Consider the following 24,946-nt stretch of genomic DNA (forward strand, 5'->3'; position numbering starts at 1 on the left):
ACAACTGGCCTGGGGCTCTGTACTCTGGGAATGGGGGTTTGGATGAGGGAGAAGGGAAAACTCATTTGGAACTTGAGACTGAGGAGATATGCTCTTAGGGGGATTGGGGGTGGGGACTGGGTACCTCATTGGTGGTTCAGGGGGAGGCAGCCTCTGGGAAACCACTGGGACCAAGAGAGAAAAAAAAAGCAGGGGAGGTGGCAGTGGGACCAGACAGGAGGCTGCCAAAAAGCAAGCTTCACCCACTTGGAGAGTTTGTGTTGGGCTTGCATTTATCTCATTCATTTCAAATTATTGATTACCTCCCGTGAAACAGGGGCTGTTAGGACCGGAAGATGGAGGATGAGAGGAGATGGGCACGAGAATCAGACCTCTCATAGGAGCTTGAGGATGAGCCATGGGCGAAAGTAACCCTGTTGTGCAGTTGGCAGCAATCAGAGCTGCGAGAAAGTCACAGAAAATGCGTGAGAGGGTGTGTGGAGGAGATAACACTGGCTTGGGTTAGGGTTGCCATGAGACCCAGAAGGCATCATGGGAAAGGTGGAATTGGCCCATGAGAGGCACGTATTTTAACACGTAGAGATGGGAGTTGAAAGGCATCCTGGGTAGGGAAGGCAGGGTGGGCAAAAGCAGGGAGGCGGCAAGTTAAGTTAGAATCTGTACAGTAGAGCAGTTACTGTTCATTTGCATCCATGTGTGTGCTATATAAAGGTTTGAGCAGTAATTTGAGGAGATTTTAAGAGTGTTTTTCTTTAGGTGGAGAATCTTCTGTATTTTTTTAAATAATGATAAGGACGGCAATGATGATGGTGATGAGGATGTTGGTGATGATGGTGATGATGATGGTGATGATGATGATGGTGATGATGATGATGCTGGTGATGATGGTGACGATGATAACATGAATTGTGATCAAGTTGATTGAGCCTTGAATTGCCAAGTTTGGTTTTATTCTGTGGGCAAAGTAAACACATCACTGACTTGAAATCCTTCCCACCTCCCCGCCCCCAGTCTCTATGTTCCTCATTAAACTTGTCTTTGAGGGGACATTGCCCATCCAACCCAACCCTGAATAAGAACAAAGTTGTAGGAAGGAATGGCCAAGAAATAGTTTATTCTGAACAACGAACAAGGCTAACTTGAACAGAGCCAGGAAATCCAGCATCTTGAGCTACTGCCAGCTCCCGCCCCTAATTCATGAACTCAACCCAGTGAGGGGCCCTAAGTGCTGCCAGGGTCACAGTGAAGAGAGAAGCAGCCCCGTTATTTCCTGGAGGGGACAGGATGGTGCCAACGGGAATCAACGAATGAAAAGTGTGCAAGACAAGTGGACACGTGGGCAACACCATCTAGAAATAGCCTGGGTTTGAAGGAGGAAAACAATAATCATTTCTTTCCTTTTTTCAAATAAACATATAAAACCACATAATACATTAAAATGTCTCTTAAGAAATCTAAGAGATGGCATTGACAGTCCCAAGGATTGATTTATGAGGTAAAAAGTGAAAGTTGGATGCAAAATAAAAACACAATTGAACTTTCAGAGGAACGTACAGATATCAGAGACTCCAGGATGAAAATTTCAAAGAATCTTAAACACCAGGCTTGTTTCTACAGAGAACTGACTGCCAAATGAATGAAACAGGAAAGTTTCTTTAAACGATGCTGATGAGAGTGCAGACCCAAACCGGCTACCATTCACAGAGTACTGTGTGCTGGGTATATCACACACAGGATCTTTTTTTAACCCGAGGGTTAGTTTTATTATCCTCCTTTTAAAACGAGGAAACTGACACTCAAGGGATTACGCGATTTGCCTGAGGTCTTCTGGTTAGTAAACAGCAGGGCTGGATTCTGGACACAGTCCTGGTTCCAAGTCCAAGCTGTATCCCCTATGCTACAGCATCTCCCACTTCAAAGACAAAGTGCTCCCTGAACAGATCATAAAGTAGTTTGCTCTTTGTGTGAGCCCACCGTCCTCCTACACTTTCTGACCACCTGTGCTTCCTAATTTATCAGGTGGAGCAGCCTCCTGGATGGCAGTTGGAGACCCTCTTTAAGACAACGCCGATGAGATGACATAACCCCTTTTCAGGAAAGAAAACTTGGAAGGGGACGGACACTCAGAGTTCTGCTGTGGGACTGGGTTTTGGGAGGAACTCTGCTGACACTCTATAGGAGAGACTGATGGTCAGTGACTTGACCTTCTGAATGGGCATCTACGGGCCATCCCAGCACCAGGGGTGGGGTGGGAGTGGAGACCTACTGAAATTAAAGGTGGAGATGGTGGAGAGCCATCTTAGAAGGTCAGAAAGACTGGCCTGACAAAGAAGGCAAAAGAAGACACTTCCGGCTTAGCTCCAGGATTCGGGAATGGTGTTTCCATAGGCTGGGCTAACACATCAGATGTTTGAGGGCTGCATTTTCGAAAGTACTGTCTTAAGAGTCAGGATGGACCGAATTGCAAAGTTGTGTTGGTCTAATTGCTTTGGGGGAGGGGAGTGCACTTCAAATATTAAGGTTTTATTTTGCCCATGTGAACAACTTTATAAAGGTTTTGCATGTCCGCTACCCAACTGGATTCTTTGAATAACCTTGTAATTAGAGGTGCGGCAGAGAGCTGTTTAACCCCTTTGGCAGATGTGGAAAACTGAGGCACAGAAAGGGCAAGGTTTGTCCACAGTCAAGCAGGTATCAGCCGGGCAGCTGGGACCAGAACCCAGGCTCCCCAGCTCCGAGCCCAGGGTTCCTTCTCTGCATCTGATGTTATTAGAGGTGAGACAGGGACCATCGTGGCACAGAGAGGGGCTTTTGGTGGGCAGGGCAGAGGTGTGTGCAGTCCCGCTGGAAGCCACAGGTGGTGGCTTAGCTGCTGCAGCCGCGGGAGCAGGCGTGAGCCAGAATGTTGCTGTTGCACCCGTCCTGGAGCTTGCTCTGGGCCTGGCTCCCGGCTCGGCCTTCTGTGTCCAAGAGCTGGCCGCTCTGCCCTTGCTTCCTCAGCCTGCAGACAAGCACAGCAGAGACCCAAGTTAGTGATGTGGAGCGGGGGATGTCCAGGGACACGGCTGGGGAAGCAGGGCGACCGAGGAGCCTGCCTGTCGCGCTGGCCTGGGGAAGCACAACCCCTGAGGGGGCGAGAATGCTGTGTCTGGAGCCTGGCAGGCTGGGATCCACACCCAGCTCAGGTGTGGATCTGAAGAGTTACTCAACACCCAGAACCTCGGTTTCTCTATCTGTAAAATGGAGATAGTAATACCTACATCACGGCTCCTTGTGAAGTCCACAGGAGATCATGTATATAATTTGCCTAAGTTGACACAGTAGGTAAAGGGGCGTGTCCCACACATTATTCGCGCATGTATGTGTAGTGAATGCCCACTGATGGACCAGTCACCATGCCAGGGAGCAGAGGAAACCCTGGCGAGCAAAGCAGTCAGGTTCTCTGTCCTCATCGAGCTTATCACCTGATGGGGAAGAGGGACAGTGATCAAATTGTCCCACAAAGAAATATCTGAACAGATGAGCACCCAGACTTACAAACCACCCTATGACAAACTGTGTTAAGGGAGCACAATTTTTTTTTTTTACGCTAACACATATATATAGAATTTAAGGGAAAAAAATGTCATGAAGAACCTAGGGGTAAGACAGGAATAAAGACACAGACCTACTAGAGAATGGACTTGAGGATATGGGGAGGGGGAAGGGTAAGCTGTGACAAAGTGAGAGAGTGGCATGGACATCTATACACTACCAAACGTAAGGTAGATAGCTAGCGGGAAGCAGCCGCATAGCACAGGGAGATCAGCTCGGTGCTTTGTGACCACCTGGAGGGGTGGGATAGGGAGGGTGGGAGGGAGGGAGACGCAAGAGGGAAGACATATGGGAACATATGTATATGTACAACTGATTCATTTTGTTGTAAAGCAGAAACTAACACACCATTGTAAAGCAATTATACTCCAATAAAGATGTTAAAAAAATTTTTTTCTTGAAGTATAGTTGACTTACAATGTTGTGTTAGTTTCAGGTGTACAGCAGTGACTCAGCTATATATCTATATATATCTCTATCTATCTACATATCTACTCTTTACATATTCTTTTCCATTATGGTTTATTACAGGATATGGAATATAGTTCCCTGTGCTATACAGTAGGACCTTGTTGTTTATTTTATTTATAGTAGTTTACAACTGCTAATCCCAAACTCCTAGTTTATTCCTCCTCCCTCCCTTCACCCTTTGGTAACCATAAATTTGTCTTCTATGTCTGTGGGCCTGTCTCTGTTTTGTAAATTAGTTCATTTGTATCATATATTTTTTAAAATTTTATTTATTTAATTAATTTATTTTTGGCTGCGTTGGGTCTTCGTTGCTGTGCGTGGGCTTTCTCTAGTTGCGGCGAGCGGGGGCTACTCTTCATTGCGGTGCATGGACTTCTCATTGCGGTGGCTTCTCTCATTGCGGAGCACGGGCTCTAGGTGCACGGGCTTCAGTAGTTGTGGCTCGCGGGCTCTAGAGCGCAGGCTCAGTAGTTGTGGCGCACAAGCTTAGTTGCTCCGCGGCATGTGGGATCTTCCCAGACCAGGGCTTGAACCCGCGTCCCCTGCATTGGCAGGCGGGCTCCCAACCACTACACCACCAGGGAAGCCCCTGTATCATATTTTAGATTTTGCATATAAGTGATATCATATGGTATTTGTCTTTCTCTGATTTACTTCACTAAGTATGATAATCTCTAGGTTCATCCATGTTGCTGCAAATGGTATTATTTCATTCTTTTTTATGGCTGAGTAATATTCCATTGTATATATGTACCACAACTTCTTTTTTTTTTTTTTTTTTTGATTTTTAAAAAATAAATTTATTTATTTTTGGCTGTGTTGGGTCTTTGTTGCTGCATGCGGGCTTCCTCTAGTTCCACAACTTCTTTATCCATTCATCTGTTGATGGACATTTAGGTTGCTTCCATGTCTTGGCTATTGTTAATAATGCTGCACAAACATGGGGGTGCGTGTATCTTTTCGAATTAGAGTTTTCCCCAGATATATGCCCAGGAGTGGGATTGCTGTATCACATAGCAACACCATTTTTAGTTGTTTTTTTTTTGCGGTACACGGGCCTCTCACTGTTCTGGCTTCTCCCGTTGCAGAGCACAGGCCCCGGACGCACAGGCTCAACGGCCACGGCCCACGGGCCCAGCCACTCCGCGGGATGTGGGATCTTCCCGGACCGGGGCACGAACCCGTGTCCCCTGCATCGGCAGGCGGGCTCTCAACCGCTGCGCCACCAGGGAAGCCCCCATTTTTAGGTTTTTAAGGAACCTCCATACTGTTTTCCATAATGGCTACACCAATTTACATTGAGGAAGCAGGACTACGTACACTGCATCTCCTAACAGCTGGTCACCTGGTCACCTTCCACATGATTGAAGACGTCAACACACTTCTCTTTCTGATCTTCAATTGCAGGTTCATGCACTACCCCACATCTGTCACTCCATGTGGACCGTGCAGGCAAAAAATGAAACCAAGACATTTAAGGAAGCAGCGAGAAGTTTGAGAATAGGGAAGAACTCAGCTCAAACCCTGGATCTCAACATCAGCCACTTGGATCAAAGGGTCAAGCTGCTTATCTTCTGAGCCGCAGTTTTCCTATCACTGGGGACTATATCACTCCCTTGGCAGGTGGCTAAGGGGAACCAGAGAGAATGTGTGTGAAATATCTAGTACAGGGCTGGAAATAATATAACTACAGTTCTACCTTGTTCGGAAAGACACAGGTTTCAGCTGAAATGTACCTTGTACATTAGTATGTTCTGTCAAACAGAGTGCAGACCTATTGCCTGATTTAAATGAAAGAGTTGTTTCACCCAACAAACATCTGTACGTACTTGTCACGTGCAGGGCACTGTGGATGATTCTTGGATGAATACAACACAGCCCGTGGCCTCGGATGGATCGCAGTTGTGTGTGTGTGTATGGTGGGGATGTCACGTGTGCGTATGTGTGTTGTGTGTGCGCACAAGGTAGGGATGCCTTGTATATGTGTGTGCATGGTGGGAATGCTGTGTGTGTGTGTGTGTGTGTGGTGGGGATGCCTTCTGTGTGTGTGTGTGTTTGGCAGAGATGCCTAGTGTTTGGAACCATGCCGGTATTTGAGCAAGTCCTTCAGGCAATGTGAAATACCAGCAGCAACAAAGTCGTTTATAAGACAGTGAACTTGGAGCTACTGCCTCCTGTCCTTTTTTTTTTTTTTTTGTTGGTACGCGGGCCTCGCACTGTTGCGGCCTCTGCCGTTGCGGAGCACAGGCTCCGGACGCGCAGGCTCAGCGGCCATGGTTCACGGGCCCAGCCGCTCCGCGGCATGTGGGATCTTCCCGGACCGGGGCACGAACCCGTGTCCCCTGCATCGGCAGGCGGACTCTCCACCACTGCGCCACCAGGGAAGCCCAACCTCCTGTCCTTTGTCTACTTGCAGGGACTAGGACCAGGTGCCCAGTGCCTCTGCCTCTGAGGCTTGCAGCCCTCCAGATAGGACAACTGGGAAAGGTAGTCAGGATAAAAATACATCATCCTAGTGGAGGAGGGCTCAGGGCCCAGAGGCCCAGAGGCACTGGATCTAGAGGCCAAAGTGAGCAGGGAGGGGAGAGCCTAGGATGAGAAAGGGAGGTGGTCAGACTTCCTCAGCAATGCTGGGATTGCCGGGCAATCTTGCTCCCCTGGCCCTTTATTCCCTCTCCTACATTCAGAGACTCTCAGACACCTCTGGAGAGAAAATCAGATCGGAACTAGGGAACACTCAAGTGACTAAGAAATCTATGAGAGTGAAAGGGAAATGCTTTTACTCCAAAGTAGGGCATTGCTGTTTGGTTCATAATCTGTGAAGCCCCACAATTCTCTGGGTAAATTGCAAGATAAAGATGAATGCCATTAAGATTTTCTTTTAAATGCCTAAACATAGCATAGAAAGCATTACTATCTCTAGATTTCTGAACTTCCCCGATTATAACGCAAAATAAAGCTTCAAAGACTGCATAATAAAGAGTGGAGCAAAGGGATGAGACAGCCCTGATGAGGGAGAGATGGATTCTGAAATCTTGTGTAGATCAAGGAAGGCTTCCTGCAGGAGGCAGCCTTTGAGCTGGGCTTTAAGGATTGGTCTGGAATGTGTGAAGCTGAAGGGAGGGAGGGAGGAGATTTGAAATGAAGGGACACCAGTGAGGTAAGTCACGGAAAGTAAAAACAATACTGCATGGCGGACCAGAGTCCTTTCTGGAGCTGGATAGTTTCAGCCACTTCATCTCCTCCTTCTGGCCAGAGCTATTTCAAAGAGTAGAACCAGGGGCTTCCCTGGTGGCGCAGCGGTTAAGAATCCAGCTGCCAATGCAGGGGACACGGGTTCAAACTCTAGTCCGGGAAGATCCCACATGCCGTGGAGCAACTAAGCCCATGAGCCACAACTACTGAAGCCTGTGCGCCTAGAGCCTGTGCTCTGCAACAAGAGAAGCCACCGCAGTAAGAAGCCCGCGCACCGCAATGAAGAGTAGCCCCCGCTCACCGCAACTAGAGAAAGCCTGCGCACAGCAACGAAGACCCGACACAGCCAAAATAAAGGAATAAAATATTTTTTTAAAAAAAGAGTAGAACCAGCTGTTTCAAGTCTCCCCTCCTCTATGGAGGGTCATAAGTGTTCATAAGAATACTATGACCATGGGTACTGGAGGCCTAGAGTGGTGTCTAAATGAGGTGTGAGTCACGCGCCTTGCAACTCACCACAAGGTGCAGTGTGAGACGAGAAGGCAGAATCCAGAAGGATGGACCCCTCTCTAGACATCCACCCATCCATCCACGGGCTTACACAACTGGATTCGAATCTAGTTTTGGGAGGCTCCAAAGCCTGCATTCTTCCCACTACATCTGCATTCCCACCTACTACCAACCATTTAGCATCCAGCCACCATCCACCCACCCATTCACTTTCTATCCACCTATCCATATATTCGTTCATTTGCTTACCCTATTCATCTACCCCATCCATCCAACCATCATCCATCCATATGTCCATCTGTCCCACCCCACCCCCACCTGTCCACCCCTACTCACCTAACTGACCTCCCCTTACTCACTTACTTATTCACCTACCCACCCATGTACCTCTATACAGATACCTATCTATTTACCTCAACCATTCATTATCCATCCATCCATCAATACATCCCTCCATCTACCCTTCTACTCATCATCCAAGTATCCACTTACCATCCATTTCATCTATTCACTATCCACCCATCCATTGATTCCCCCCACAGACCCCCTATTTACCCATCCACCCACACAGCTACCTCACATCACCTGTTCATCTAGTATCCATCCACCCGTCTATCCATCCATCCACCACCCTTCTGCCCATCCAGTCATCCATCTACTCCCATATTTCCATTCATCACTGCCACCCTCCCATCTGTTCAATGCCCACCCACCCATTCACTCCCCTATCCTTCCACTCATCCTTTTTACCAGCACTATCCGTGTGCCAGGTTCTATGTTCCAGGCTCACAGTTGAAGGGGCTGGGGAGCAGGACAGAGAGCAAACAGTGAACATTCACTGGGATGAAGTCTTTGCTGGAAGGAAGCAGTATGGCTTGGCATTCAAGGCCTGGGTTTGGAGCCAGACTGTCTGGTTCTATCCCTGGGTCTGCCACTTACTAGCCGTGTAACTTTGGGAGGCTAGATTCAAGACCCAGGGGTCTTGTCTGTCTCCAAGACCCCTGCCCTTTCCACCGACTCTTATGCCTTTCAGTCTGGATATGGAAGGAACGTAGCATGGAATGATTTTTCCACACTCTGAAGGAATTAGAAAGTCTCAGTTTGCTCAAGTAGGAACCCACGAACCAAGACAATGATATGAAACCATATGGTTGGCCCCGAGAGCTCACTTCCACGACTAGCCCAGAGCCTAGTTATCTATAATTCAGGAGGAAACGAAAAAGGATTTTACGTATCTTACTAGACATAGCCCAAGTCTACGGACGCAGATTGCCTAGTTATCTCCATGATGGCAGGAACATTTCATTTTCTCAGCCACTTTATCAAATTAACTGTCAGCTTTGTGGCCAGAATTCTGAGTGATGGATGCGAATGCCCTCAACGTCCCGAACTCAAGCATTAGCTTCCAGAAGGAAGGGCTCTGCGGCGGAGACCCTTGAGTAACAAGAACAGAACACATTAAAGTTTGTAATAATTTGGGCTGGAGGCATTTTTCAAAGGCAAAGCACTACATAGGACTAAAATAAAACGGTTAGCCATCAAATAATTTCAAATCGAGCTATTTCACACCCCGAGGATGGAGTCAGTTTCGTACCAACATTGATCTGCAGCATCAAACCCTAGGTGTGGCCTGGACTCCCGTTCCAGGGTGATGGCCAGCTTTCCTTTGTGCTGTGTGCTTTAAAAATGGGAAACCTTTCAAGTGCCGTCACACCTATTCACGTCATTTCACTGGTTATATGTCTCCTGGACTGTGTGGCATCGTGGAGTGGCAGTGTGGCACGGTGGGAGAAGGCAGGATTTGGAGCTGTACAGAATTGGATCAGGATCCCACCTTTGCCGTGACTGGCTGAGGGGCCTGGGGGAACTTACCCAGCTTCCTAAAGCCCCTGTTTCCTTACCTGTGATATGGCCACAGCACCACCTCTTTAAAGGAGAAGATGAACTAATGCGTAGTACCCATCTGCCCTGTAACAGGCACTTTATAAAGGGCAGCGATTTTTATGATGATGATTGCAGTGTGGGGACACCCCCATTTCACAGATGGAGAAACTGAGGATCAGTAAGTAAAGCTTAACTTCCTGCCACAGTTCTGATGAATGTCTCCCAGCAAGGAGGCCTCCACAGATGGTTCTGCAGGCCTCGTTCTGGGGGATCAAGGCTGAAGACCTGGAGAAGAGGAGGGTACTGGAAGGGGGTACACACACAGTGGCTGAGAGTCAGGACCCAGAAATGGGTGAAACAGGACAATAGGCTCACGGGGAGGGAATCCAGCCCCACAAGTCATGGTGGAGTCCAGAGGGGCCCATAAACCAGGGAAGGCTGGGCATGGAAATGGCAACTGGAACTGGGTCTCCAGCCTGGTTACTGGTCTCCCCTCCTCTGGGCAAGGGACACCGAAAGCCATCTGTGGCTGCACGGCAGCCGGCACAGCGACCAGCCTGGGGCTGGTGCACAGTCAATGTGTGTTGGAAGGCCGGGCGGGTGAATGCAGGGATAAATGCCCAGCCAGGTTTCCACCCCTCATCAGCAGCCTGTTTGCACAGGTTGGCAGGCTCTGTCTCAAGACACCGAGGGGGGAAGGATGCCAGTCCCAATTAAATGGAGTAAAAGGATGTCTTAGCTGGACAAAAATTGGATGACCATTAGAACTGGCGAGCTCACAGCCCTCGTGGACAACAATTTGCCTGAGTCAACATGCATGGAGCTGTTTCTCTTGTGGCCAAGGGAGTGGATAGGTTGTTATTTTGTGTGTATGCGTAAGAGTTCGTTAAAGAATTAAGGCAAAATGATGTTTAACATGGCACTTAATTGATACAGTACTGTATTGGTCTGATAATTCTGTGCAAAATTAATATTACTAGCAAACACTTGGGCAGTGCTGACTGATTGTGTAGGGGGGCTGTTAAGTGCTTAACATCTGTTAACTCACTGGTCTTTACAACAATCCTTCATATGGAGTAGGTTTTAATACCCCAGTTTACAGATGAGGAAACTGAGGCAGTAGTGTGAGGCCCAAGGTCACAAAGCTAGCATGGATCAGGATTCAAAACCAGGCAGTCTGATTCCAGAGGCTGTGCTTGTAGCTGTTATGTACACTGCTTCTCTATGGGTAATAAATACCAGAGTCGAAGTTACCAGAAAGTTCTGAAAGGGAACACTCCAAATTGAAGAATGGTTGTCTGTTTGGGGACAGGGGGTGGATACTGAAGAGAAGAAAGCAAACAGTCACCTGGTCTAATTGTTTGTACACTGCAAGAATCCCGCCTCTAGCATCCCTAGCAGAGAGCCAGCCAGTCTTAACCCAAACCCCACTGCCCACCTCTCAAGATAGCCCATTTCATGTGGGAACTGCTTAAATCCTTAGAAACTTTTCCTTCATATAGAATTTCAACTGAGAAATCTGCTGCCTGAGAGCTCCTCCCCATTGGCCTTTGTTGTGCTTCCCAGAATTATTCAGCTGATTCTAATTTCTCTCTCATGGGACACTCCTTCAATTCTTAGAAGCCCCCTGGACCTCCATCATCCATCTTCCATCGTACCCCAGGTCCACCCTGCCCCACTCCCCGCCTGCTCTCCAGCTTGGGAGTCCGACTTGTAGGAATTGTATCGAAAGCTCCCAAGCTCTTTGGGCTTCCAGCTGGGCTTGGCCCATGGGGAGCCCTGGCAGAAATCAGGAGTAAGGGCAGTCAAGTTTGGGCATCAGGTCCCCAGCCCCTTTCCCGCACTGTCACCTGGGGCTGCTGGGAACATTGGAAGGTCGCTGCTCCAATCAAGGTAGCCTTCTCCCTGGACGACCTCCCTCTCCTCCTCTCTGTCACCCACCGGGTGGGAACACCTTGCCTTCTCCGAAGCCCCAGTTCACTGCACAAGCTTCTATGACGCCCTTACAGCCACACCTTTGTAAAGTGTCCTTTGAAAATAAATTATCCTTGGAGTGTTTCCTCTGCAACTCTGACTGATACATGTTTCTGCTCTCCCATGAGGTGTCTCTTCCTTAAGTAAAAACTCAGTGTAACTGGCTGTTCCGCTTTCAAACCTCATCACTTATTGGGAAGACCACCTTGCATGCAATACTTATCTCACAAATTCAGTAACAGCCTTTGGCCAGAAGCATTACAATTCTGTCTATTTTATCGGCTTTGCCTGAAGCAAAACCTATTTGAGGGAGTCTTAGGATGGCGTCAGCTGTGGCATGGGTGTGATATAGCAAATTGTAGGGGATTATTTTACTGAGCGTCCTCTCTATACACCCCTTTGCAAATGGATGAGCTCTGGGAAAATTGAAGGGATGGCCGCCCTGGTTTCTGAGTGATAGGGGTTGAGATTTGATGAGTTCATCCTCACCCAGCACCTCCTCATTTAATACCTACACCCACCCTTCCAGATAAGAATTAACAGCACCCATTCTGAGGGTGAGAAAAGGATGAGAGAGGATGAGGAACTGGTGGTAGGTCACACAACTTTTCAGCGGGGAGCCCCGGCTCCTTCCCAGCTAAGTGATCCTCCCTATGCACTGGCACTAGTAGGTTTCTCTCTAGATTTAGAGGTGGGGCTGACCTTTTACGTCTGAGCTGGCTTAAGGATGAGACTTGCTGGGTCCTCACTTCTGTGGGTTGGGGGCCTGATGGACAGGGAGCCACTAATGGTGTTCACCAAACGTTCTGATTTGCCCCTCTCGGCACGTAGCAAGATTGCACCTCCTGGCTCCTCTGGGGCTGGGTTCGGCCATGTGACCAGTTCTGGCCCATGAGTGTGAGTAGAAAGGCTGCCATCAGGCTGGAGCATTGCCGATGCAAGACCCTCCCGAAGTCTCTTTCCCTCTGTCAGTCTCACGGCCATGTTCCAGAGATGCTCCTTCAGTCTGCGTCCTGGAATGCTGGGGATGGTGACATGGCAGCAGCACCCCCCAGCTAACCTGCCATGAACAGGAAACAGACCTTTGCTGTTGTAGGGAGTTTGTGCCTCTTTAGGTTCAGAGAGGGGTTCTGGAGATTCAGACACTGGTCTGTGGGTGAATAATGGCCTCAGTCCAATTCTCGGCCAGAGAGTCACCATGGGAAAACCCTGGGGCTGCAGATTGAGATGAACTCTTCGACGGCCAAGGGACCTGAAATGGTGTCCACTTTGGGGCTGGTACTTCCATGCCTGGGCAGCCAGCTCTCCCTGTCCCCTATTCCCCCGTCCTATCCATGTACAGTTACCACGTTCTACCTGCCCAGAGGAAGGGAGGAGGTCAGACAGAAAGCCAAGAGGGACCACCTGCCATTTCTTTATTAACCTTCCCCAGACCTCAACATCTGTCACTCCCTATTCTTGCCTCTCCTGGGCTCTATTTACCCTACGCTATCGTCCTTACTTTCCAAGTGGAGTGGACCACCATCATTTTGCTTTCTAGTGATTTTATAAATCTTACCTCCCTCTCACAGCTATTGATTGGCCTAAGGGCAGACACATGACCCAATCAGCACCAGTCAGAGTTCTCCAATGGCCAGATTTGATTGGTCCAGGGACTAGCACCTGACCAATCAGAGTCATTCCCTGGGGTACTCGAATTTGAGATCAGGAAAGCATTCTCCTTCTTGACTTTCCTCAACTCCCTGTTTTATCTACTTTCTTGAGTTTGGTGGCAGAGCTGGGAGACTCTGGAGCTCAGTGTGTAGAAAGAACTGGTTTACAGTAAAACAAAATGACTTTGATGTGCAGAGAAAAACAAATCACTGGAAGAAGGAAGGAGTGAGTTCAGGCAAGGTTCCTGGCCCCCGTCCCAGTTGCTTTGGGATCACATTGCATTCCAGCACTTCCTGTGGCTACATGAGTCCTGCAGTAAGTTTCCATTTCACTGAAGCTGTTTTCTTTTTGTTTTCATCCCTTGTAGCCATGGTAGTCTCAGAGGATTCACCGTTTATGCTGGTTATCTTCCTCTCTAGACTCCTAGAGCCACGATTTGTGTAGGTTAAGCCATGGGACTTAGGTATGTGTTTTTTAATATATATATACACACACATATAAACATATATACACATACATATATATATACATACACAAACACACACATATATATACACATCCCAATGAACCCCTTGTAAGTCGAAAATATCCTATAAGTCAAAAATGCATTTAACATACCTAACCTACCGAACATCATAGCTTAGATCTTCCTACCTTAAACGTGCTCAGAGCTCAACATCATTAATCATTAGAGAAATGCAAATCAAAACTACAATGAGATGTCATCTCATACCGGACAGAATGGACATCATCAAAAAATCTACAAACAACAAATGCCGGAGAGGGTGTGGAGAAAAGGTAGCCCTCTTACACTGTTGGTGGGAATGTCACCACCACCACCACCACCACCACCACCACCATCATTTATTCTAAAACAGAACATTAGGTCCTATTTATAATTTTCAAGTTTACACATAGCCTCATTTCACGTAAGGCCGATAAATATTGACATAACAAATTAGGGCACCTTTATATTAACAGCCTTTAATAAAGCCATTTAAAATTTGAAAAAAAGAAAAATTAGGGTACCTCTCTTTTACTAGAGAAAACCGATTGAAGGGAAAGTAAAGATGGGTCTTTAAATGAGCTAAGTCTGAGCAGACCAGTAAGAGCACGTGCTTTACTGCTCGGGGCAACGGGCTTGTATACACTCGGGGCGATCTGTCAGGGTCTGCGTGTCTCCCTTGGCTGACTGAAAACCAACGCTCCTGTCTTTTACTGGTTGAGATTGATATGTCAGTATCAGTCACCCTTTTCCACCTGGCTGAAAGTTCCTTTGATGGAGAACCAAGTGAAATGGACAGAGGGCCCTGATTTCCGTGGGATTGCTTGATTTCGAGTTTTCATGAAATTTGAGTTTTCGAAAGAGCCCAGAATCCAGTGGATGGAAGAAGAGAGTTCAAGTCCTTTATCTTCCAATTAAGAGCTGCAAGAGCTTGGGAATAATAATAATAATAAGTACCTCAGGAAAATGTGATGAGCAAGGATTAGAGCAATGGTTCTCCGCTGGGGGTGATCTGCTTGCCAGGGAACATGTGGCAATGCCCGGGGTCATTTTTGGCGTCACAGCTAGGGAGGTGCTACTGGTATCTAATGAATAAAGGTCACAGATTCTGCTAAACATACTACAATGCACAGGACTGTCCCCACATCAAAGAATTGAGGTCAATAGTCATCAAGTGTCAACAGAGCTGAGGTTGAGAAGCCCTGGATTAAAGGAACAGGATCTAAAACCATAAAATCATGTACAGTTACTGTTAATAATATTATTAAACATAACATGTGCAGTGTTCGATGTTTAAAATGTAATGTTTTCAAGGGCTCCAAAGGTAGCTTAAATGTGCTTTTAAATGTTTTTATTTCTTTAAGAGAGGAAGCAGATAGAAAATTCACCTCCTCAAACTCCTTTCGCACCAGGGGCTTTTTATCCTGCAAAACTTTGTCAAATGCTATTGAAAAGACCTTTTGGAAAAATCACCCCTGCTCGGATCTTTGGCCAAAATAGGACAAGCCCCACAGTGCACTTCTCAAACTAATGGAAGCTCAGCTGCCCAGGCCCTGGAAGCCCCGACCAGTCCCTGGAAGCAGATGCTCCACCTGGCTCAGTGGCCTTTTGCCAGCTGAGACCATTAACCAATAATAGCTGCATTTCCAGAAAATTAGGCAGTGCTAATTTTAATCTTGTTCTCTGTTTAGAAACTGAAGTCCAGAGAGGTCAGACCTAGGGCATCTCCTCCGCGTTTTCACAGCGGTCTAAGAATGTCTGCATCCCGCCATCTCCCCTGCAGGCTTCAAGCATCCTGAGGACATGGTCCTGCTAGATCCACTTCCATGACCCCAAGTGTCAGGTCAGGATTATAATATATCTGTCAAAGGGCTGAATGAGAACCTTCTATGGGAGCTGCCACAGTAGATGCCCGGCCCGTGTCCCCTTGGCACTTCGTGCCTATGACAGCTTCCTCATCCCACGGAGGGAGGGGAGCTTTTTCTCTCTCCAAGAGTTTTTTCTAGTTGAGGAAGCGTACTTGGCCCATGCAAGAGGTAGGTAGTTATGCTGGGGCGGTTAGAGCCTTCAGCAGTATTCTTCCACCCACGAGGGCTCGAAGTTGCAGGTGAATGATCCAGGGCAAAGGAGAAAGAGGGCTGGAAGGTTTGCAGTGTGTTTGGCTGTTAGCATAACTGACGCCATCTTGGGCCTGTTCATTTCCTCCTGTCCTTCCACTGACCCTACCTAGGACTGTACTGTGTAGTAAATCTCTTCTCTGTCGTCAGTGGATTTGTAATTAATAGATATTGTTTAATGATCATGAGGTCCAGGTAGTCTCCAAATAATGATAAAGACCTTTGCTGACATATTCCTGGCACCCACCCATCATAAATCAGATAAGGCCTTGACTTAGGAATGCAATCCCCGTCTCCAAGCACTTACCCCCATACCCTAGGTTAACTATAAAATGGTGATGGTCCCTCGGAGGTGCGGAGTGCAGCTGCCGATGCCTCCAGACTGCCATACGCCCCATCCAATCCGCACGTAAGTTACCCGCAATAAACTTCACAACTGTACTTTATGGAGCTGACTGCCTCGTTGTTTGGTCTCAAGATACCTTCTTAGTTCGTTGGGCACTTTTCATTCCCTCTGTCCTCGGAGACAGTTTTAGATGGGGAATTCTCATGACTCAGTCCAGAACCAACTGGAGGATGCACGGTGTGGGCACTCTGGTCTCCTGCAGAAATTCTCATCAGAACGACTGGAAGAACATGTTACAGTGCAGATCCCCAGGCCCATTCTCTCAGCTTCTGATTCAGAAGTATGCCGTGTTGGTTTCCCGGGGGCGGGGCTGGGGAGCTGTAACACGGTACCACCAGCTGGGTGGCTTATAGTAACAGAAATGTACTATCTCACAGTCTGGAGGCCAGAAATCTGAAACTAAGGTGTTGGCAGGGTTTGTTCCTTCTGGAGGCTTTGAGGGAGAATCTGTTCCAGGCCCCTCTCCTGGCTTCTGTTGGCTCTGGGCCATCCTTGGCTTTCCTAGGTTTGCACATGGATCACTCCAATCCCTGACGCCATTTTCACAGTGTTCTCCCTGAGTCTGTGTCTCTTTTCTTATTAGGACACCAGGCAAGGGTCCCCTGCCCCAGTATGACCTCATCTCAACTAATTATATCTGCAACAACACTATTTCCAAATAAGGTCGCATTCTAAGGTCCTGGTGGCTAGAACTTCAGCATATCTATTTTGGTGGGGGGAGACACAGTTCAACCTGTAACAGATGCAGCAATTCTAAACGCTAACAACCCCCCGGGAGATTCCGACATGACCCCCTGTGACTGTGGCACTTCCGTCTGGTTCTTCTTTACAGAGTCTTCTGCAGAGACAAGGCCTTTAACAACGGTACATGGAGCAGGACCAGTCTGTTGCACTTTGACAGCCGGGCGTGCAGAGAATGAAAGGAAACAGAACTGCTGGAGGGAGGCAGCGAGGGGCAGCATGGTCCCAGCAGAGCATGAAGGGAAGCCTGGCTCGGCGTCTTGGCGTCCCCTACTGTCACCCCACTGGCCACATGTCTGAGGTCGGAAAGAAGGTACTTGACTTAATTTTCCAGCTACTCAAACGCCAACACAGCAGGTGCTTCAAAAACAGGATTGCAGAAAGAAGTGCAGGATGAATAGCGCTGACTTTTTTTCTTGGTTTAAAAGGAAATCTCTTGCTTTGGGGCAGATCATGCCTCATGAATTGACTTCTCTCAGGCACTTTTGTAGATGAGAAACCGCAGCAGAGAGGGTTATGGGTAGATGCAGTGTGGCTCCCTTCCCACGTACATTGTGGAGCAGGGATGGGGTCTGACATGGATGGGTCGACGTGATGCTCAGACAGCATCCAGACACCAAGCCGTCCACCTGGATAGTTTTATGTGGTGGGTGGGGAGAGGCTGGGGGAAAGGCACTGCTCCCAGCACACCTGCTCTGACAGGTAGCCTATAGCCTCAGAGCCACGGGGGAGCACCTGAGGTGAACAGAGAGGCAGGGATGAAAGAGCAGGAACCTCGGTGAAACCCATGCACATCTCCCCTTACGGGCCATCTTCTTTCCTGCCTCCTGCTTTTGCATATGCTGGTCCTTGACCCCGCAGCCTCCATTGGAAAATGACTTCCACCCTCCCTCTGTTAACGGTGCCAGCCTCACTTCAAATCCATGACCACAACTCTCAAAGGGGTTCTCAGCACGGTTGGGCGATCCTACTACATTTCCCTATCCATTCACTCTTTTTTTTTTTTTTTTTTTGCGGTACGCGGGCCTCTCACTGCTATGGCCTTTCCCGTTGCGGAGCACAGGCTCCGGACGCGCAGGCTCAGCGGCCATGGCTCATGGGCCCAGCCGCTCCGCGGCATGTGGGATCTTCCCGGACCGGGGCACGAACCCGTGTCCCCTGCATCGGCAGGCGGACTCTCAACCACTGCGCCACCAGGGAAGCCCTATCCATTCACTTTTCCATGTGAGAAAGAGCACCTAATTGGTCGAAGCCACTAAATAGTTAGATTTCTGCTAAAGGCAGCCAGAGGCAACCCCTGACAACACAAGGACGGATATCTCATGTTCATCTTCTTTTAAAGGGAAACAACTTGGATTCTTCGGATTCTAGATTGAAGCATCTCCTGGCACGCGGCACAATATGCAATGTGATTGCTCTCCGCTCGGGTCCGTCACCCCTCTGCCTTTTCACAGGCTCACATTTGCCATCCAGGCACTCTCTGAGGACCCTTCAGACATGCCTGAACTGATAAAGGACCCGAGGCAAGGTTGCCTGGAGCCCACCATCACTTTGGCCCAAAGTGCCCAAGCTGGTTTGAGCAGAAGTTCCCAGGACTGGGTGTCTACTGCTGGGAGGGACCATGAGCCTCAGAGCAGGCAGGACCACAGGGAAATTGTGATGAGCTCTGAAACCGCTCACCACGTCAGCGCCCCCCCGCCCCCGCCCCGTCCCAAGTCTGACGCGCTGTGTTGCAGAGGCACTTCCCGTTCTGCTGGGACCAAGGACATAGTCTCGCAGTGGGTGAGACTTGCTGCCCAGCTTGGTGTGTGTGTCTGGGCTAACCTGGGCATCCACCCGCCCTAGAGCTTTACCTGACCAGGATAAATGACAGGCTGCAGTCTCCTTCACCTCCCCCAGTGCCCACTGGGAATGGGGCCCCGCCCTGCCCCCCCCCCCCGACCCAAACAACTCTGCCCCAGGGCCCTCACCTCGTGCTGCTCCACCCTCCGTGCACGCCTAGGGAATACAAACTTCTTCAACAGCCGCTGGTCCCTGTGTCTGCCAGGCCGTCTCGTTCTCTGGGCACTGTCCTGACTCCTGGAACTCCACGCCTTGCCCTCCTCGCCCGTCAGGACTCAGCTGGGCATGGTGGCTCCAGAAGCTTCCCTGACACCCAGGCTGAGCCTGGCACCTGCTGTTGGAGCCACGCCTGGGCTGCCGTTTTCCATATCATGCATCCCCAGTGCTGCTGTCACCTGCTATAAGCTGAAAATGGTGGAACGCTGGTGAACGCCTAAGGGCCAGCCTGGCATGTGTCCATCTGGCCCTCCTGGAGGTAGGGAAGCGCATCCCATCATCTCCGCAAGCCCAAGGCTTAGTTGAGCGTTGGCCAAATGGGGCTGATGTGCTGTCAGTCCTGCCTACAGGGCTTCAGCTCCTGCTGCATGAGCCCACGGCTGCCCAAGCCTCTGCTCTGACTCATCAGGCACAGGTGGATGAACCCCCAGATAGTAACGTCAGCTGGGACCAAGCCTGAGCCTCTGCTTCCTTGACTGCTGTAAGGGCAGTCATGCGGCCAGGTCCGACCCCAGCTTCGCCCCTCCCAACTCAGCATCATCCTATCTCCTGCCAGCCAATGATGCTGGGGTCCTAGCACAGTCCACACCACCTCACCCCATCAAATAATAACAAGAACGATGACAATAACAACAACAACAATAATAGTAATCCTTTTCATGAGGGCTCCTACCATGCCAGGTATTGTATGCACAGCCTCATTTAACCTTACAACAAACACACTGCAAGGGAGTGATTTCCACTTTGTCACTGCTGAAAATGAGGCTCAGTGACGTTAAGTGACTTGCATTAGGTCACTCTGGCAGCGGAAGAGCCAGGACTTGATCCCGGGCAAGTTTGCTCCAGAGCTTGGGCACGTAACCATCTGTAGGCCTGCCCCTCTGCGCCAGCATCCTGTGTGCCGGCTTGGTCCTCCTGTGGCCACCCCACTTCATATGAACACCCTGAGGCCCAGAGAGGTGAAGTTAGTGCCTTGCTCAGGCCACATGGCAGAGGCAGGATTAGAACAACGGCGTCCACCTGCTGCTTCCCTTCCAGTGTCGTGGCTGGCTTCATGGGGGGCCAGGGACCCCGATTCTCCCAGGGAGACTTTCTGCCCTTGGAAGGGCTCTGCCCAGCAGATGCTGGTGGTGGACTTACTTCTCTCTGTTGAATATGATGAATTCTTTCCGCACTGTCTCCAGGCACTGCTGGAGGTGTCCATTCTGTCAAAGAGCACAGAGAGGGGACTGTAAGTGATGAAGCATCATTCAGAGAGTGAGGACGAGCAGAGACTGATCTAAATGGGGCCACGGATGCTTGGGGCTGGGGACAATCAAAGCGGCTGGAGCAGCCCTGATTGTAGCGGCCGCTGTGCCACCGGGGGTGGGGAGGGGGGCTGGCAGACAGAGATGCTTTTCTCCATTTGAAGCCATTAAATCCAATTTAAAAGCCATGTTAAAACGGAATAGGAATTGAAAATCGTGACCTTGGTTTCCTGATCACTTGAATGTTCGTTAGTCCTAATTAAGAAGCATGGTGGGGAGAGGGAGAGATTTAAGGCCATCGTGCAAAGGTGCTCAGTCTCTTCAGGAACTGGTGCCCAGGACCACCCGTCCCACGGATGCTCTGTAATACACGTCTCAGAGGCTGCCTGGATGCAGAATGTACACTGCATGCCTGTGCAGGAGCCCCACACCCTCGTGTGCCCTTACGTACACACACCCAGCCCTTCCCAGGCCAACTTCTGCGTTAGGCTCTGCAGGCACTGGCCTAGGCTCCACGATACTCTTAGGGGCTACAAGGATGTTTTAATTTCTTTTCAAATAAGCTGAAAAAAATGAATTTTTAAATTTGAAAGTTATATTCATCTTCCTACCAATGTAATCATACACTACAATTTTTAATATATTTTGATGGAGGAAGGGGCAGTTGTGGGTTGAATTGTGTCCTCCAAAAAGGTATGTTGTGGAATGGATAGAGATTTGTATATATACAATGAAATACTACTCAGCCATGAAAAAGAACGAAATAATGCCATTTGCAGCAACATGGATGGACCTGGAGATTATCATACTAAGTGAAGTAAGTCAGAAAGAGAAAGACAAATACTGTATGTTATCACTTACATGTGGAATCTAAAAGATGACACAAATGAACCTATCTACAAAGCTGAAATACACTCACAGACATAGAGAACAGACTTGTGGTTGCCAAGGGGGGGAGGGGGTGGGGGAGGGAAGGAGTGGGAGTTTGGGATTAGCAGATGCAAACTATTATATATAGAATGGATAAGCAACAAGGTCCTACTGTATAGCACAGGGAACTATATTCAATATCCTGTGATAAACCATAATGGAAAAGAATATGAAAAAGAATGTATATATGCGTATAACTGAATCACTTTGCTGTACAGCAGAAATTAACACAACATTGTAAATCAACCATACTTCAATAAAAAATAAAAAATAATATTTTAAAAAGATACGTTGAAGTCCTAACCCCCTAGACTGGTGAATGTGAGCTTATTTGGAAACAGGGTCTTTGTAGATGGAACTAGTTAAGCTGAAGTCACCCTGGAGCGGGGTGGGCTCTACATTTGACAATGGGTGTCCCTAAAAGAGGGCCGTGTGAAGACACAGAGAGGAAAACGCCACGTGAAGACGGAGGGAGAGATGGAAGTGATGCAGCCGTGAGCCAAGGGATGTGAAGGGCTGCTGGCCACCGCCAGAGGCTGCAAGAGGCAAGGAGGGACCCTCCCCATAGGCTTTGGAGAGAGCAAAGCTCTGTCGATACCTGGTTTTGAACTTCTGGCCTCTAGAATTGTGTGAACACATTTCAGTTGTTTTAAGACACCAAGTGTGTGATACTTTGTGTTGGCAGCCTAGAAAATGAATGCAGTGGCCCACAGAGTGTGGCCCTGGGTGCCTCCACAGTATAAAACCTCTGCAGAGGGTGCTGGGGGCTACTCGGAACAGCGCTGGTGTCGCTCAACATCATTTCTTCTGCTCTTGCTAACAGATACGGAGGTTCCTGTGCTAGGAACAGTGCTAATGTGAATGATGAGAGCACGGATATGTCCCTCTACAGGGATGATTTCACAGGGTCCTGCTATGAAAGACCACTTGTTCGATGGAGGCATTTTATTGACTGCAAATGAACGTATTTGGTGGGGCAAAGTGACAAGCCCCCCATCTGGCTAAGAAGCAGCTCAACCATATTCACTGGAGTATAGGATTCCTCTCTGCCTGGGGTCTGCTCCTGAGACGGCACTCACCAGAGGACAGCTGTCCTTCGTGCCATCTTTGGACCTGTTCTTTGCCAACCTCTTCTTCTTTTTGTGAAGTGGTTTGGATTCAAGAATCATTTCTTCAAGTTCAAATGTGGGATCACAGTTCAGTCTCCCTTTCTGAAAAGAAATGGAAAAGAAAACATGGTTTGCCTTTGTTCCGTGCCATTGAATTGTATTTTCATTCATCCATTCATTCAATCAATCATTCATTCATTCAACGAGGAACAATGAACTACTCCTATGGGATACGTCAGCTACACTTTCTTCCTGATAATGAACAGTGACACACCCTCGCTGCACACGTCATTCACTTATCCCCATAATCCCGCCCACCTTGCACACCCCATTTATTAACATCCACAGGTTCCCTTGATCTCCTTACGTATGTTCATTTCGTGAGGTTGAGTTCAGTTTTCCAATCTGTTCTTTTCACTTATTTTCTCATACTCTCCTTCTCATGTCATTACTACCTTTTCTGTAAATATCATTTTTAACAATTCCATTTAAAAATACCATTTCTGGCCAAAATCTACCCAGTTCCCCATCCTGGCTCCCTGTTCTCCTGCAGCTAGAGCCAGCTGACCCTCAGGCCTGGCTCTGCCCTAGGCTGGGCTCCTGCCACTTTGGTCAGGAGCAATATTGGTCTCCCTGACTTATCCCAGGTGGCTCTTTTCCATCCTGAGACCCAGCCCAGGATGCTGGCCCTCTCAGGCAGCACAGTCTGGTGGTTATAACATCAATGGCTCTGAAGGTGCTCAGAAAAAACAACAACCCAGTTCTGCTGCTTTCTGACCTTGAACTTCTTTGGGACTCAGTTCATTATCTGTAAAGTCTGGATAAGCATTCCTCCCTCATGCAAGATTAAACAAGTTAATAAAGTTCTTCATGTAGGGCCAAGTGAGAAGTGAGTCCTTGAGTAGGTGTCCCTGTTCCTGATTGGATGGGGGCCAGGGAGGGGAGGGACCAGGCACAAACGTGGGGGGGCTGCCAGCCTTGCCACTGAGTCGTACAGCCTCACCTTTCACTTGCGTGTCTTTGAGGGAGACATATAACCTCTCTCTGCCTCAGTTTCCTCATCTGTGTAAAATGCAACAGGCTCAGTGGGTTGATGAGGATTAACTGAGATAGTGCTTGCAAATCTCCTAGAATGGGTCCTTCCTGATCCATGGCAGGCCTGCAATGACTGACCACTCCCTCTGCTGCCCTGCAGTCCCAGCCGCCTCCCAAGGGAGCCCGGCCTTAAACCCCAACTTATAAGCGAGGGTCTTGCTACCTGCCATCAAACTTGCCTTGGCCAGGCTGCCTCGCCCCTCGATGTCAGCCAGTGCCCTGCCATGGCCGGGGCAGGAGGAGGAACCAGGGCTTTGCAGATAGAACTGGGGCAAGGCCTGGCTTTTCCACTCACTAGCAAGTCCCTCAACCTCTCTGGCCCTCAGTTTCCATAACTGCAAAATGAGGGTAAGTGCTCCGAACTTGTGAGGCTGGGGAGCAGTTCTACGTTCTTTTCCCTTTCCCTTCTCCATCCTGGAGAGAGGTCCCAGCGGAACAGTCCCCGCCGGGATTGTCTGTACTGACAGCTCTCCCCCACCTGCCCCTGCCGGGATCCTCACACCACCAACTGCTACGGCTCCACTAATAGTCCCCCTTCCCTTGGTGGTACATCTGTCCCCCACCACTCTCCCTCTCCCAGTGAGCAGGTCAGATTCCAGGCCCAAGTCTTTCCTGGCCTGATCTATCTTCCCTCCCTCCCTCCCTTCCTTCAATGGAGGCTCTGGAGCCAGACTGCCTGAGGTGAAGCCCTGGCTTTGCCAATTTCTCCTGAGTAATCGTGGGCAGTTTGCTGAACCTGAGACTATTCACTTAAGCTGAGACTACTAACAGGGCCCCCTTCCCTGTTGTGAAGCTTATGTGACATAATGTACATGACGCTTTAGAACACGCTTAACCCTATTGGCTGTTATCATTAACCGATCCATACGCATGTGACAAGCACATATCGAGGTCTTCTAGCAGCTTCTGGGGTCACCCATTGCTCTGGGATCTCTCTCAGGCGAAGGTCAGCCAACCCACCCTCTGAAGCTCTCGGGGAATGGCGGATGCACGCGACAGAACGTTATTGACCGCTAACGCAGACCTAGGCACCTGTCCAGTGGGGAACCAGGGAGGGTGAGATCCACTCCAGGTAAGGGGATGGAGAGGCTGGCTGGGAAAACGTCCCAGAGGAGGCAATGACTGAGTTTCCTCCTTATCCAGAAGGCAGTTACCAAGACCCTCCAGTGGACCACTTGCTGCGTTTTACGCTGAGTCTGGAAGGAGGGGGAGGAGATTTCCAAGTGGACAAGAAAGGCACTCCTGGAAGAGGAAGCAGTGTGTTCAGAGGTATGGAGCTAAGGAACAGTGTGGCCAGAGGGGACAACTGCAGGCATCTGCGTGTGGACCTCGGAAATCAGGTACAAATCCACCCTGAATCTCAGTGAAACGTGATTCCTCTGGTGCTCAGGTGACCGTGGCCAGCAGGGCCCCCACTGGACAGCTTCTGGCGTCTTCCTGCCCGCCCAGGTGGGGGA

At 49.1% G+C, this 24,946-nt stretch overlaps 1 protein-coding gene across 1 annotated transcript in view; it reads right to left on the reverse strand.

Annotated features, from left to right (window-relative positions):
• Nucleotides 1–1,106: 1,106 nt before the first annotated feature.
• Nucleotides 1,107–24,946, reverse strand: part of STK32B (serine/threonine kinase 32B) — a 354,328-nt gene continuing 330,488 nt past the window's right edge. Inside the window, exons 10-12 of the mRNA XM_082838226.1 lie at nucleotides 22,365–22,496; nucleotides 20,249–20,313; nucleotides 1,107–3,001 (exon numbers count right to left, since the gene is read on the reverse strand). Coding sequence (XP_082694352.1) covers nucleotides 2,866–3,001; nucleotides 20,249–20,313; nucleotides 22,365–22,496 — 333 coding nt within the window. The 3' untranslated portion in view covers nucleotides 1,107–2,865. The remainder of the gene's footprint in view (nucleotides 3,002–20,248; nucleotides 20,314–22,364; nucleotides 22,497–24,946) is intronic.

This window comes from Leucopleurus acutus (genome assembly GCF_964270905.1).
Source record: "Leucopleurus acutus genome assembly, chromosome: 4".
NCBI lineage: Eukaryota > Metazoa > Chordata > Mammalia > Artiodactyla > Delphinidae > Leucopleurus > Leucopleurus acutus.